Below are 15,209 nucleotides of genomic sequence, written 5' to 3'. Positions count from 1 at the left end.
ATCATATATTCTAATCTGTTTTCTGTAAATGGTGTTTGTCGCCCTCTGCTCTGGTCATCCTAGGGATATGGTCTAGGTGGATGCAGGGATATCATACACCAAACAGGAGAGGAAACTGCCTCTGACAGCCTAGCAGCAAACAGATTCAGGGTGTGAATAATTTAGGCCAGCACTTTTTCTTAAGGAATGCAATTAGAATGAGACCATGATTGCCACATATTCTAAAAGACCTACATAAAAAAATATACTTCATGTGCTACTTTAGCTGGCCTTACATACAATTAACTTAGCAAATTCTCCTCTTATGCAATTTACCCAGTGAAGTTGCTGAGCGGGTAAAGGCTGCTGTGAAGATATTTGAGGAGACCAGTGTGAAAACGAGAGCATGTAAAGAATCTTTGATTGTAACAAGCTCCCCACATAAAACAAGGGAAAATAAATATTACAGATTCATTCTTGCTTTGATTTGAAAACATACATGAGTTTGCACCAGTCGTGTGAAGATGCTCTTAAATCAGGCTTTACTGATTTAACCAAAGTTTGTCTTTTGAGGATCTGCACTGACTTAACTAAACTTATGTCGCCTAACTGATGTAGATTTTTATGCAAACAAGAACTAGACATAAGCAATTCCGCCCACTAACATGAAGTCCCTCACTTCTAAGGCTAAAATGGGAAAGGTACGGCATGCTGCTGTAGCAATTGTAAAATGCCATTAGGAGATGGTCAGACATGGAGTCAGACATGGCATGTGGGTGTTGCGGTGTGTGGGATACATGTATTTCAGCTTTTGCCTTCTGGTGTAAGGAAGGCAAAGCAGAAATGCTGTGGTGATAGCAGGTACCGTGTGGGTGAGCCCCAAGAGCTTGATGCAGGTAGAGAGGTGCAGTTCAGCTGGCTGCTCCTCCTCCTGGCAGAGCAACTGTGCTTGGCTTATACCATTGATGGCAAGGCTGGTGGGCAAATGTTTCTCTCCAGTGTCTTTGTATTGCCCTTATTCTGACCACTCATATCAACTGACTCATTGGCAAAAGTGTTGTTCTTAACCCAAAACCCAACAAGCCATTCGAAGGTACCTATACCTGTCGTTCATGGCTGGTACTGGTTCGTGAGGCTCTTATGCAGAATTTCTTGTATTTTTAGGATTGAATTGGGTGTTTATCTGAACTAAGGAACCGCTTGCTCACTCCTTTCTCAGTCAGCATCCCCTTCCCAGCTAATTCTACCCTCCTATTCTATTTTTTTGGTAACTTACTTTCTTTCCCATATCTGTGCTATTCAAATGATAGTTGCTTTTGCTTTGCGTTTTGATTGTAATTCTTTCGGACCATATATTAGGACAAATCTATTCCTTGCAGTGAGATATAACAAACACGGCATGCAGAGCAACATGGCTACATCAGGAAGGTAACATGGTGCACTCTGCTTGTTCTTCTCTTTATCTGTCCTGATTAAGGATGAGGTTGTGACACCAAGCAGTTCTCAACAGACCCCAGAGTCTGACACTCAAGTGCCGGCCACAACAGAAACCGTCGATCCCTTGTTTTACCCTAGCTGGTATAAGGCTCAGTCGCGGCAATCAAGCAGTCCGAGCTCAACCCCGGTGAGCGGGTTGGGGAAAGTAGGGCCTCCTGTTTCTCTGGAAACAAGTGCAAAGAAGGCAGAAGCCCCGGCAGCGGCAGCGACCAAGGAGAGTGCACCAGGGAGTGGTAAGGAAAGTAATGCCACTGCAGCGACGTCCAAGGTCAGTGCTACCAAAGTCACCCCAGAGGGCTCTGATGCGCAGCAAGGCGGGAACGGCAGTTGTTAAGGAAAATGTGACTTAATTTTCCTCTGCATGCTAAAGAATAAGAATAATTTCAGAAATATGGAAACAGCATAAATTGTCGTTTCAGCAAATCTACTGGATTTACAGATGGTTTCAATATGTGACAGGCTGACTTTTCAGATTCAGAGTAGCATGCCGATGGTTGCTTGTGCTTAACAGCCAGTGCACCTCGCTTGTGCAAGCTGTTATCCGAGTTGCTCACGCACACGCTCAAGAGCTGTTGGAGAGGCTGGCGACGTCTCTATGCATCAGATATTTGCATGTGTTAGTAGCAGACAAATCCTGTGCATGAGATTATTCTTGTCACCTGTTGAAAGCCTATGTATATCACATGCCATCCTACCACCGCTGGTTGAGCAGCTGTGGCTCGGCTTTGCCTTCTGCAGCTCTGTGGCTGCACCTGGAGCGTACGGCTTCCCTATGTGAACACGAACCTATGCAAATACCCAGAGCCTTCTTGTGTGTCTGATTGCCTCTCAGTAAGCAGTGTGATTTCCTGGGTTCAGATCTGTTGCAGAGAGTTTCCTCCAAGGATTCTTGGAACTTGATTAAAGGAGAGCGTGAAGATAATATATTCCAGTTCTGTGTTAGATTACCAGCAGCATGATAGGATAACAGAGACTGATGTGTTGGGTACGGGAGGGTGTTTTCCTTAAAATTACAATGTTAGAGTTGGTATAACCTGAATTTGAATATTCCTTCTTCTGCATAGCGTACAAACTCCACATGGGTCAAAGATCCAAGGAACAGAGCTGAGGGAGCTGTGTGTGAAGGATTTGCACACTACACTAGCTCCTGCTCTAGTGCCTGGCTACCAGCCCATGAGCAGCACTCTCTAAATTAAACTATCCTGATTTACAGGCTTAAGCCATATGTTTTAACAAAGCAATTACCTGTATGTGTGCAACAAGAGGAGATTATGTGTGTGTGTGTGTGAAAGCACAAGTGCGTAGTAATTATTTCATGCTGTTTCCTTTAAAGTTGGAGTCAACCATTTAGCATACATAAGCAGCTCTACCATGATAAACCATCACGTGGCGGGCAAAAAGTTAGAAGGAGAAGGAGTTCATATAGATACGATAAAAGGGGCACTTATCTTTTAGCTGGAGGCTTTAGTCAGTGACACTTGAATTTGGTGGTGGAAGGATTCTCGCTGACTTCAGTCTTAACAAAAGCAACATTTGACCCCCAAATTTCAGTAGCTATTTTTCAAGTCAGGGTTTGATTTGAGAATATTTGAGTGGAATAAAAAAAAAGAGTATTTTAAAATTACCAAATCTGCTATGACCTTGTCTTCTTAAGTATATTCCAAATGAGCTGGCAAAAGCAGGTAAATTCACAGTGAAATTAATTGCTGCTGTTTCTTCATATCAGCTCCACTAATGACTGGGCAGCCAAACCTCATCATAGGCAGGTAAAATCCTTACTGGCTAAATTCCCTGGGAGCTTGCCTGACTGTGGTCTGCTTCCCTGGGTCCTAATTTACCAGCAGCAAGTAAAGGAGGAAAATTAAGGTTTGATGTGGCCAACTGCCTGAAAAAACAGTGGCAGTGGTTTTCAGTCACACGGAAGCAGCAATCTGGTACCCAGCTCTCTTCATCATTGGGTACTGGGAATAAAAACAGGCGCATGGGAAAGATGCCAATTCCCGTTGGCGTGTGAATTTGGGGGTGCTGGGTTTCGATATTTTCCTGGATCATGAGTGACACTGACATTTTGGGAGGAGGAGGATGTTGAGAAGAGTAGCACGGGGGGGAGGGAAGGAGGATGGGGATGCAGCTGAGGATGGGGTTGCCCCTGGGCTGGAGACAGAGGAAGGGATACGAAAGCTCAGGAAGCAGAAAGGTGCAGAGTGTGCTGAAGAACAGAAAAAGCAGAGTGACCAAGCTAGGAAGGGTGATGCCACGAGATGATGCCATGGTCAGGTTTGCGCATCTGAGCTGAAATGTGTCTATGTCACGAGCAAAATGGCCTCTGTCGTGTGGCAGTGATCATTTTAAAGTATGTGAACTTCAACTTTGGTTTTTTTCCTGCATGTGATTTTTACACAACCCACTCTGAAATGCCATATTTGTTTATTTTTTTAAAACCCCGGCTGATGTTTCTCACACCACTGTTTTTACTCCCTTCCTCCAATTAAAGGATATAATGGAAAAATGCTGTGGAAACAGAGCTTTTTCACTGAAAGTAGTGATAATGACTAGTTTGTGTCATGACAACACTGGTGAAGCACTCTTCTTATTTTCTCACAGGAGTTAGCATTCTGCATATCACTTTTGGCATTTCTTATCATACTACATCATCTTTGGAATCTGACTCAATACATGATTTGTACTTTCATGGGTAGGAAATATTTTGTTTTACCATTAACTAACAGTTAAAATAGTGTCTCTGGTGATGTTCCTACATGGTTGTAAAGGATTTTTTCCCTTTCTTCCCATCCAAAAACATCATGCCAGTTCACAATACAAGCTGCCTAAAACATTTCTTCCTCACACCTTCAAAACGCCACCCTTCAGCTTACTCCTGCATGGTTAAACGTTGCATCTCCCTGGTTCAAAATGAAAAGAGACGTTTACTCCCTCAGATATACGGGCTTATATTTCAGTTGCTGTTCAGATGACCATCAGGATGGAGAACCTGTGGGTTGACAGGAGATGTGAAGAGCCCCGAGCTTGTTCAGTCCAACAAATGGGGGAGGAAGATCTGGAGAGTAATGGTTGTCATCAGAGGGGTAAACGTCAGGAAGAAAAATCCACTGAATAATCCTCCTGCCGGGATTCCCACCGTGAGCAAATAATCAGTGCTCCCTCGGGGGGATGGCTCGAGCCCTGCTCCCCGGAGGTCCCCATGGAGAGAGTCCCCTCACACCCCAGCCCACACAGCACACCCCACACGTTGGGGACTCCGTTTCAGGTCCTTTTCCCACCAAAGGCATCCAAAGCCATCTCTCCCACATTCCCAGTGAGCGTGGAGTACCAAACATGGCCCTGAAATTGATCCCCATGCAGCTGGGGGGATCCCAACCCTTTAGACACTCAAGGCTGTGTGTGTGCTTTTAAATATCCATGCTTAAAAAATGTTTTTTTTTCTGTAGGCTAAGGCTTTTTTTCCTTAGGTCACACTAATTAAGAGCTGAAATATCTACAAGTTCAAGGACTAAGAACTTCACTACCCAGTGAAGTTGTCCTGAATGCAAATACTGTAAATTAAACCTTAACTATTCCGTAACATCTCTCCTGGAGTAGCTCCTTTTTGGTAGACACTGTACATGATTTAGTTCTTCCAGCTCCAAGTTCACACCCCTCTTAAGTAAGACATATGTGTATATTGAATTTCCAAAGTGATATGGCTGATCTGCAGAGAATTCTGTGTTACCACTGGGGCATTTAATCTTATTTACTGAAGACCAAAGACCTCTGACATAAAACGACTGTAGTTACCTTTGGGTATTTGCTGTAATGACAAAAGAATTCAATTTTGGTCTATTCTTCCAGACAAAAATGCTTGTTTTTCCCTGCTCACTTTCTGTACTGCACTCTAAGCACTGTACAACATGATATGGTGCATCTATGAAAAATGCTATATTATTATTCAGCTTTTATGTGCAAAAATTCCAGCACTATGACTGAAGTATATCTCTCCATAAAAAAAAGGGAGAGGGGAGAAGCTTTAGCTGCATAAGTTACGCAAAAAGATGCACTGTCTGGCGGTAATTTGAATTTGAAAAGCATTGGACACTGTGAATCTCAATTAAATTTATGGATCATAGTTTAATTTTTGTTTATTTGTGTTTGTTTTTGAAAATTCATTGTATTATTACAAGAGGACATAGAGCTTGTTTGTACTTGTGGGAAATCAGGCATGCGAATAGCATTATGCTCTTTTTTCTCTCTCTTTCTTTTTTGATTCAAAATACATTTTGAAATTAAAAATAGACAAATGCAGAAAGCTCTCATTTCTACCATTTGAGACCTCTTTCTATGTGGTCTCTAGTGACAGCTTTATGATTTCTTTAATCATGAAATAGAAAGGAGGTGAGGGAGAAAGGCATTTTGGTCTCAGACTCTATTTGCATAAAAATGATTTTCTTCTCCATGTGTAGTGAGGTGGCTGTTTAGACAGTTTACGTGTCTTTATCTTTCATGTGAGATATCAGGTCACTGCCCTTTTTTCTTTTTGTGTGATAAGACCCTGAAAGCCAAATAACAAAATTACTTGAAATAACTGTAATAATAATTTATAATAATAATATAAATCTGCATGACTGTCATCATAAAAGCAGCATATAATTTATTTTCCGCCTATTTTAATAGAATGCACTGATAGAGATTTCCTTGGTTTTCAGCCGCAAAAAGAGGTCAGTTCCACCTATTAATCCCCAAAACTTACTTTATTTAAGGGCCGCTTCACTCTAAGAAATTGTATCGATGCATCAAGAAATTTCCTCCAGAGTGCAGGAGGGCATATCAGCAGGGATACGGCAACAGGAGGTGCAGCCCACAGGTGTACAGATTGCTTGGTCTAAGAAGGGATGGCAGGAGATGATTCAGCACGAACGAAATAGGAAACTCCGCACTAGAGATGCATCCCACTTCAGGGAGTGCCTAAGTCAGAAGTATAGTCACCGCAGGCTGCTTCTGCATCTGACGGAGGACGAGAGGCATCTGCAGTAAGAGAGACAGTTCACCAACTGCTGCTGGTTGACACTTGGCACCTCTTCACATCTGCCTGCTGAGTGTAAGGTGACATCGCTCTTAACCCAGGTGCCTCTGCTCAGTGTCTAAAGTTGGGGGGGGGGCTCTTTTGAAGTGAATCTGAGCCTCTGCAGATGACAACCGGGAGTGAATGATTAAAACACAGGGAACAGGAATAGCATCAATGAGCTGCCTTGCCACCATGGGGAGTAATGTATTAGTGGAGGGTGGCAAAGACATTAACAAGCAGCTCTTTCCAGTGCATGGGAGAAATAGAACTTGGAGTCCAAACCAAAAACTTAGAGAGCTTAGAGACAGTCTGTGTGATGGGTTACAGAAGGAGGTGAAGCAACCCTTCACCGAGTCTTAAGTTGTCTTCTTGTGTTTGGTCTCAGAAGACAGGCTAAGTGAGCTAGGAAGAATACATGTTTTGTGCATTAGACTTCAGAAACTCATTCACCCGTTTGGCATTTCAGGACTCAGGCATGTGGTTTTGTGCTCTTTATACCTGAAGGATGCTACCAATGGCGTACAGGTGTGGAGCTTTAGGCATATGAAGAATGATGTGTGTGTTTTGTAAATGCTCGTGGCATCTAACTGTTGGACTGGCACACCTGAAGGGGCATATGGCCCTTCAGGCTTTTGGAAATCTGACTTCTAAATATGCACTGAGTCATCTGTAGTAGTAAGATTAGTTTGCAGGAATGCTGAATATCTATCACTTCTAACAGTGCAAATGCTCAATACTCTCAGCTAACAAGCCAGGTATGTAAGCCCCTCTTGCTGCCCAGCTTTAAGCAACCAAACAAGAAAAGCTGGCCCTAAGTTCTGCTCTTCAGTTCCCTTGTGCAGACCTCTGATAGCTACAGAAAGCCATGCACATCAAGAACAGTAAAACAACTTTCCAGGATTGTGTAGTCCTTAAAAATGTCTTCATATGCAGAACCACTCTATCCCTTGGTTTGTAATAGAGGGATCCCAAAAATCAGCAGTGACAGGTATTTTATAATAAAACTTACTTGTGTTCTCACTGGAAGAAGGCAGATCCCAAAATACCTTATATGTGCTCAAATTATTTCAGTCTGGTTAAAATACAGAGGGCAATGGATGCATAAGGAAAAGTTTGATCATTTTTTTCCCTAATCAGATTTTTGTAGGCAACATCTCTCATGCAGTGACACCATATAAATTTGTGAGAGTTTATGAAAGTCTTATATTCACCTGGGTCTCTGGTTATCCAGTTTATTTCACCTAAGATGAAGTACTGGACCCTATATTCTGTTGCTCAGATTCCCCATTAGAGAAGTGGCTGTCTGTGGCTCCGAAGGACTCAAGCGCATACATTTAGTTTGAAAGGAAATGCAAGTTAATCATCCACAAACAGTATTCTGATCTAATTTCCCTTTGCTGCCAGTAAGTACAGTGCTTTAATTCCATCAGGATATAAAATATAATCAGGACTGAGCTGTTTGGGAGGAGAAATACTAATGGAGTGGCCTATGTTAATCTTGTTTCATTAGTTTTAAAATTTTCTATTACTTGCTTGCAACCTTATGCCATCTGCCAGAATTACCATAGGGACGGTCCTCTCTGTATTCATGTACTGTAGTTCTCTTTGCCCTGCTGCTGAATACTTCAATTTCAGCTGGTGATCCTTCAAATATTTTTCCATGAGACAGCCTTAAATCACGTCAGAGAGGTCAGTACTTAGCTAAGTTTTAGCCGATTGGTTGTCATGTCAATATGCAGACAACACAGACAAAGTAAGATCATTTAAAACCAAAATAAGCCCGAGAGAGATCACACTGTGCTCGTTGCCCATGTACCTCTGCTTTTCCACCGCTCCATAAAAGGTATGGTCCCACATTTTAGCGCAGCGCTGCTCTGGAATGATTGCACGAGCATGGCAGTGGTACGCAAATAATAATTTCCTTTCTCTTCTCCGAATTGGAAACTCAGTCTTGCCAATCTGCTCAGGTAAGGAAGCTAAGTCCCCCCTTCAAGCCAACTGCTCCAAGAGAGGAGATTGCTTGCTCAAGAGAAGGCAGTCTTGCAAGGCTGGATCTTGCGGAAACGATGTTAAGCGAGGGTCTCCCTCCCCTCTGGCCCACCCACAGCCTCCCCACAGTTTGCCCCCAGAGTGGGAAAAGAAGTTTGTTAGCATCAGCAGCAGGCGCAGCCCAGGCAGCTCTCTCCCAGGAAGCCAGCCGCTGCTCCGAAAGCTCTCTGCTCCCTGCAACAACTGTGTTTAATGCTAATGAAGGATCTGGGAATGCGGAGAGCAAAAGTCAATTTGATATTTGCCATCTAGGTCTTGATATACTTGTACTGTATCTTTTCTTAGGTAGAAAACTGGATGGGTTTATTTCTGTAGTGTTAAAAAATCTGCAGGGTTTGACTGAATGAAAAATGGGTCATCAATCCTCTGTGAAGTTGAGCCTTTTGTAGGAGACCCATGAATCAGCTAGTATACAAGCCCAAATTAAATTCTGTTTGAAGCTTCCTCCTAAACGCCTCTTAAATTTCACTTGGGAAAAAAAAAGTGTTCAGCCTGTAGCTGAAATACAGGGCAACTACTAGATGCAAGAAACTCAGTTACCAGTCCAAAAATTCTGCCTTTGCTTCTCTGTAATTTGACTTGGTGAGTTGGGACTCGGTTATAGTGGCTGGGTCTAAGGCCGCTCAGGCTGATGTTCAGTTGGTGGCAAATTCTGCCTGTAAATTTCCATTTTGCATCTTGACTTTGTGCTTCAGGTGAGATTTTTTTTTTTCCCCTCAGTTTAGCAAATACATGCAGAGAAAATCTGGAAAGTCTTGATTGTTCCTCTTTTAACACCTCTCTCTCCCTTGCTTCTGAGAATTATCTGGGTGATTCAGAGGCAGCAGTGATGAGTCGTGAGGGCAATGCATTAAGACCAGCTTTCAGACAACAGTTTCTCGTAATTAATATGAGTGGCAAATACTTCACCTGAAGTTTTACCTCGAATAGTCTGCTCTGTGATTTGTCTGGTGAGTCACAGATACCACCTGATTTATGTATATTTCATTTTTTTCAGTCCATTACTAGCAAAAGGACCTCCATAATGACAGCGTGGACAAAATTATTTCTCCTATTCAAATTAATACAAAGCCAGGCTCACCTAGATATTGTCTTCCTGCAACTAGCTCATTTAAATACTGAATTGTACTTCCACTCGACCTCCTCCTCCAAGTATTGCTTGTTCTGCTCATTGTTAAGGCGTTCGGAAAGGAAAATAAAGTGTAAACAAAATATATTTCTTAATCACTCATGAACTGTTGCTGTTTTACATCACATTATGGTAGATTTATGTCACAACAACACAAGCCATCTGTTTGTGAACTATTTGGTTAGTTGTCATTCTACTGCCTTGAGACAGTTCAGGCTTTCAGTGTAGCCATACACTTGTCTATGGAAAGCAGCTCTTGTAGTCCTGTAACCATTAGAGATGGATCAATATTTAAATACCCGCCTATCTGACTGAAAATCCCACTGGCGGTAATTAGTAAACTGGGCCTGAGTCCTTGTGTTTGGATATTGTATCATGCCACTTCCAGGCTTCCCTGACTTGTGAGCAGGCGAGGGGCTGGACCGCAGCACTCTGCAGGATTCGGTGCCCAGCTACCTGGCATTTGAAATGGAGAGAAAGGTTGGGGGGCTGCATGTACAGCCAAAATGAAATGGAAAAAAAGGAGAGGGACATATCTAACAGCATTGATTCAGTCTTAGATCCCTTTTCAGGTGATACACATTCCCGACATCTTTACAATAATCTTCAGGTCATTAAGTAAGAAAGAGACCAGTGACTAATTCAGAAAACCTGTTATCCCAGGCTACCGGCCAATGGAGATGGATAGGTGCCACGATGTTCAAACCATGCTACAGAGGTCCAACATAGATGTCACGCCTTTGACTGAGTAGAGAATGAGGATCTTACAATCCTGGAGAATAAGTGATCTGAATTTGTCATTGCTCTTTTTAATTTAGAGAGCACCGGTATAAAATTCGCCTGAGTCCATCTCAACCACCAAAGGTGGTGATCGAAATACAGACCCAGTCTCTTAGAACACTCCTGGCTCAGCACTTCTGCACACAGGAGAAGTGGCTTTTTTTCATGATGAAACACTTGCTGTATGACTTGCTCTATTACAAAATGCCTTACTGAGGAAAGGTAGCTGTCGTTTCCCCCATCAGTGCTGGTAAGCCTTTTCAACATCTGGCACCAGATTTATTTTTTTTAATACATTCATTTTTATATTTATGCACAATTTCATAACTTAATTTTGTAAAATAAATAGATTCCTTTTTTTAAAAAATGGAACTGGTGCCTGCCCAGATGCAGGTCAATTCCAAGCTTGTCTCTGGTGACAGTTGCCTGTGATCTGTGCTCTATACTCTGTAAGAACCTGGTCAATAACTGTGATTGAATCCAAGGCTTTAAAAGCAGCATTTATCACAGCTTCCTTGGGACACTGGAAACAGTGCAAGATGGGCAGAAGGAAGCTTGATTTAATATCTTGCACATCAGTTGGCTGGGTGCTGTGCAAGCAAGCCAGCATTGCTAATGGGCGAGCAGAGATTACAATATGAGATGTGACACGACAGACGTCTGTCCGGGAAGTCATGGTGCTGCTCACTGAGCAATGTATTGTTGGACTTGAGTCATTTCTTGACTACCAGCTTCAGTTGCTGTGGTTGTAGTAAGGAGAAGATTCAGGCAACTGAAGACATGGAAAAACAAGCACACAAAGGAAAAGGGGCAGCAGCAACAGGGAAAAAATGTCTTAACTGTGGCCAAGACTTTCTTTTTCTGTTATATGGTGGCTTTAAAGAATGGCAACTGGTTGCTTTAGCTGACATTCCAGCTTTTCTTCCTGCATCTCCATCAGTGTGGTTTTGTCTCTCAGAGAAGGTGGGCTGAGTCCACAGCTCACGTATACCACCCCCCGCATACTTACAACAGCCCAAGTCAGTCAGTCACTCACGATGTGAGCAGTGCTCCAACATCCAAAGCATGGTATGTGTCTACACACCTCGTAGCTATGCTGGCCCTGTTATCTGATCCCATGAATGGAGCTCCGGGGTGAGTCACAGTCTGAACTGGCACTCTGTCTCATTCACTGGATTTACAAAAATACCATTTGCAGAGGAAGAAAAAGCTTTAATTTACAAAAGTCCATATTACTCAAAGGAAAGACTACCTGACAGAGACAGACGTGACGTTAAACCGTTACTAGGTCTGCTACTTCTCTCTGAAAGCTAATAGCGAAGTTTGTCTGACAGATTAGACAGGTTACTGCCACAGAGAAGTTCTTGGAAGGTCTTTACGTCACGTTTAACTTGTTGATCTGAAGTCATATCTACTTGTCTGATGAAGCAGCAGTAGGAGGAAGAGGGGAGAACTGATAGCCGTGAGTTGCTTTCTGGCACTGGTAGCCAGCGCATACCACTTACTCCTACAGCCTCTCAGGATGATCCTTCCTTTGCTAGACAGTTCTTTAGCAGGGCTGGAAGGGAGCAGAAACGATAGATGGCTGATTGATCAGGAGGTCCTCAAAAATTTCACTCTGAGAGAAACGAAGAATGATGTGTGGATAGATCCAGGAAAGACTGTTCTGATCATGCAGCCTTAACATTCAAGTGTTTGTAAGACTCTTCTCTTGGGTTTCCTTCATTTTCCTGGACAGTGGCAGGACTAGGTTTTATACAAATCTGTAGTTAATCACTCTTAACAAAAAGTAATGCCAGTGAGGTGCAGCAATGGGTGAAATATTATGCGAGTATGTTATTTCCGGCTTTTTTGTTTGAGTCATGAAAAAGATAGGTGACATAAATAAGGGAATTGTATTTCCTTTGTCCCAAGTAACAGTTAGAAGAAAGCTGCTCTTTCACACCGTTCTCTAAAACTGTTTCCACCACTAGTTCAGGTGTATGGACCTCCATATCCCATGGGACATGTGTAGATCCTATACCAAAATAAACTAGCCAGGCTGTTTTCCTCTGAAATATATTTGGTCTCTTTAAGGTCATTATGTAAGAGACATTGCATTAGACATTATCCACATACTGTTAATTGTAATATAATGAAAAAGTATTGAAGAAAGGCATTTCCTCCCAATGGACTTTTAAAATTCATTACTGACCACTATTAAGAGAGTGAAATATCTAGTACTGTGACTGATGGAGCTTGTCTGTGCCTATTATTTTGTCTGCTACCATATGTATTTCTGTGGCAGGTAATCATAACAATTATTTTAGAGAATATTCTGTTGGTTCCCACTAATAAAAAAGAAAAGATCCATACAAAATAAGCAGCCTCTTAGCTTGAAACAATATTGTTGTGATATATGTGACAGCTGCCAGGTGTTATGCTGAAGGAGCTAGACTGCATAAAAATATGAAAACAAAGTGCTTGAACTAAAGTTTAAACTATTTAAAAATAACCTGTTGTGCTCCCTTTGTTTCCGCTGCCTGGAAGTGTTGAGTGCCAGAAGTGTAACACTTGACATTTGAGGCAGACAAACATAGCCTACAGATTCTGTGATTGCTTTGCGACCAGCTAGCATTTTTTAATCATGCCTGTTCTTGTCAACACTGGGGGTTGTTTCTAAACAAGCCAGCTAAAATATGGGAATTAACTTTAATTTCTCACTCATTTTCTGAGGCTACAGAAACCGTAGAAGGAAGAAGCTTGTGTTTTCACTGCTTCTCTCTCCAAGATCTAAATTTTCTAACAAATTCACACTCTTGCTCTCCTGCTGGATCCAGAGGAGGCAGCGAAGGCATTGGGTACTTCACATGCCTCTAAGGCTGTAGATTCATTTTTGTCTCTGGCAGCAAAGGTGATTTAGGAGTCTCTTGCCAAATGGCCCCGCTTCTTCTTCCTGCCCAGATGCCACCACTCACATGGCATTTGTGCTGAGGCAGCTGTTTGTTGGGCTGTGTTGGAATCAAATCTTTCAAATGGTCCAGGTTTAAAAATACTTTCCTTCACCTCAAAAAACAACAAAAAATTGATGTCATTCCAGTGACATTCCCATTCTTAGCACAGCCCTGCCCACAGCTGCAGCAATGCAAATGGACAGTGAACCATGGAGGCAAAGCAGGAAGAGGTGGATGGGTAGCCAAGGGGCAGGACCTGCTTTGGTTAGCAAGGTTGCTCCAGAAAACATTCGCATAGCTGCACAAGAGGGCTATTTGTAACCAACCATCGCATCCATCTGCATAGTTGTAAGAAATAACCCCCTATCCTAGGGCATACTGACTTCTAATAAGCCACGTGCATTTTTTTCTCACTTATTTCACTGTAAATCTAGAACTTTCTCGCTAATTCGGTCAAAACGGAGACCATAACTCCACAAGATGGTAAATATAGTTTTGGAGAATTCAGCAATAGGTCAGAAATAACATACTCAGGTGACACAAAGTGTTCAACTACTACAAATTCACTAGGTAGAACCGTATTTGTTCAAAAAATGTGAGGAGGTCATTTTTGCTTTGCCAACAAAGACATAACCTATTCCTCTGTGGCTGGCATAAAACCAGCAATTATTTTTGTTTTCTGATTAATTACAAAAACCTGTGTTCATTTAGTTATGCTCAATCCAGGTAAAATATACTGCTGGGTGATCTACAGCCCTGGAGGAAATAACCATTTCAGCCCTCATTTCTCTTATTTCTCACATCTCCTTGCAAGCTGGTGTGATATAACCTCTGAGAGGAACATTATAACAACAGTTTCTCCAGATCCTACCTTATCAGAAGTCATCAAAAATAAGCAAAAAATTGCCAAAACAAAAAAACAAAGACGACTATGAAGACCCTTCACCTTTCCTCCCCACTTCCTAAATTTAGGAGTTACTGATCTTGTAAAAGTAGTAGTGCAATCAAAGTTCTCGATTCCTATCAAGCAGTTTTCTGATATCCTGAAGTATTTGGCTGGAATCTGTCTTGTGTAATTACTTAAAAACCAGATCTAGTCTAACCCAGTCACCAAGAGTGTCTCCAGAGTCAGCAGAAAGAAACAGGTACTTCCAGAGGGCAATCCACCCTATAGACACTTCTTTTAGGATGGGACAAATCATCCTCTGGTTGTGCCTTTCTCTCATCACTCCCATTAGAGGGGATGATGCTTGAGTGGATCTCTCATTTCTGGGTGACTCAAGTTTGGTAATATGGATCCCAGTCTTTGTACTCAAAGGCTATGGAGATTAGTGGTGGTAAAGCAGAAAACAATGTGTAGACTTCATTGTGTTTCAAATATCTAGAAGGCCTAGACTGCCTGTTTTTCCCCAGCATAAATAGGATAACTGCTGGGCCCTAATAAATGAAAGTGTTATGACAAAGCCATCCCACTCATCCCCTTCCTCCCCTCCACACCCTTTACAAGAACCTTATACAGATTTAAGTAGTGCTTTCCTTAAGGAAGCAAATGCTGAAAGATGCTGAATACCTGCAACTTTGATACGACTCATCAGGTTGAACTCTGAGATCCTTATACTGTTTATTCATGCAAATTCTAGTGTGCCAGATGCTGAGGAGTGCTGAATGGCTGCCCAGTGGGAGTTGTGGTTGCTCAGCACCTCCAAAGAATTGGCATGTAAACTCCAGCCTGGACTTTGCTTATGGGAAAAACCAATCCCACCATCAGTCATGCATGGTGTGC

General features: G+C 42.3%; 1 protein-coding gene across 2 annotated transcripts in view; it reads left to right on the top strand.

Moving 5' to 3' along the window:
* TRIM55 (tripartite motif containing 55) overlaps positions 1-15,209 on the top strand; it is a 38,868-nt gene that overhangs the window by 19,507 nt on the left and 4,152 nt on the right. Inside the window, exon 9 of one of the 2 annotated variants that reach the window (XM_050891363.1) lies at positions 1,457-1,744. The exons of the other annotated variant lie outside the window; for it this stretch is intronic. Within the exon in view, the coding sequence (XP_050747320.1) occupies positions 1,457-1,744 (288 nt within the window). The remainder of the gene's footprint in view (positions 1-1,456; positions 1,745-15,209) is intronic. 2 annotated transcript variants of the gene reach the window in all.

The sequence above is a fragment of the Gymnogyps californianus genome, chromosome 2, assembly GCF_018139145.2.
Source record: "Gymnogyps californianus isolate 813 chromosome 2, ASM1813914v2, whole genome shotgun sequence".
Taxonomy (NCBI): Eukaryota; Metazoa; Chordata; class Aves; order Accipitriformes; family Cathartidae; genus Gymnogyps; species Gymnogyps californianus.
This window is presented reverse-complemented; position numbering and strand designations above follow the sequence as displayed.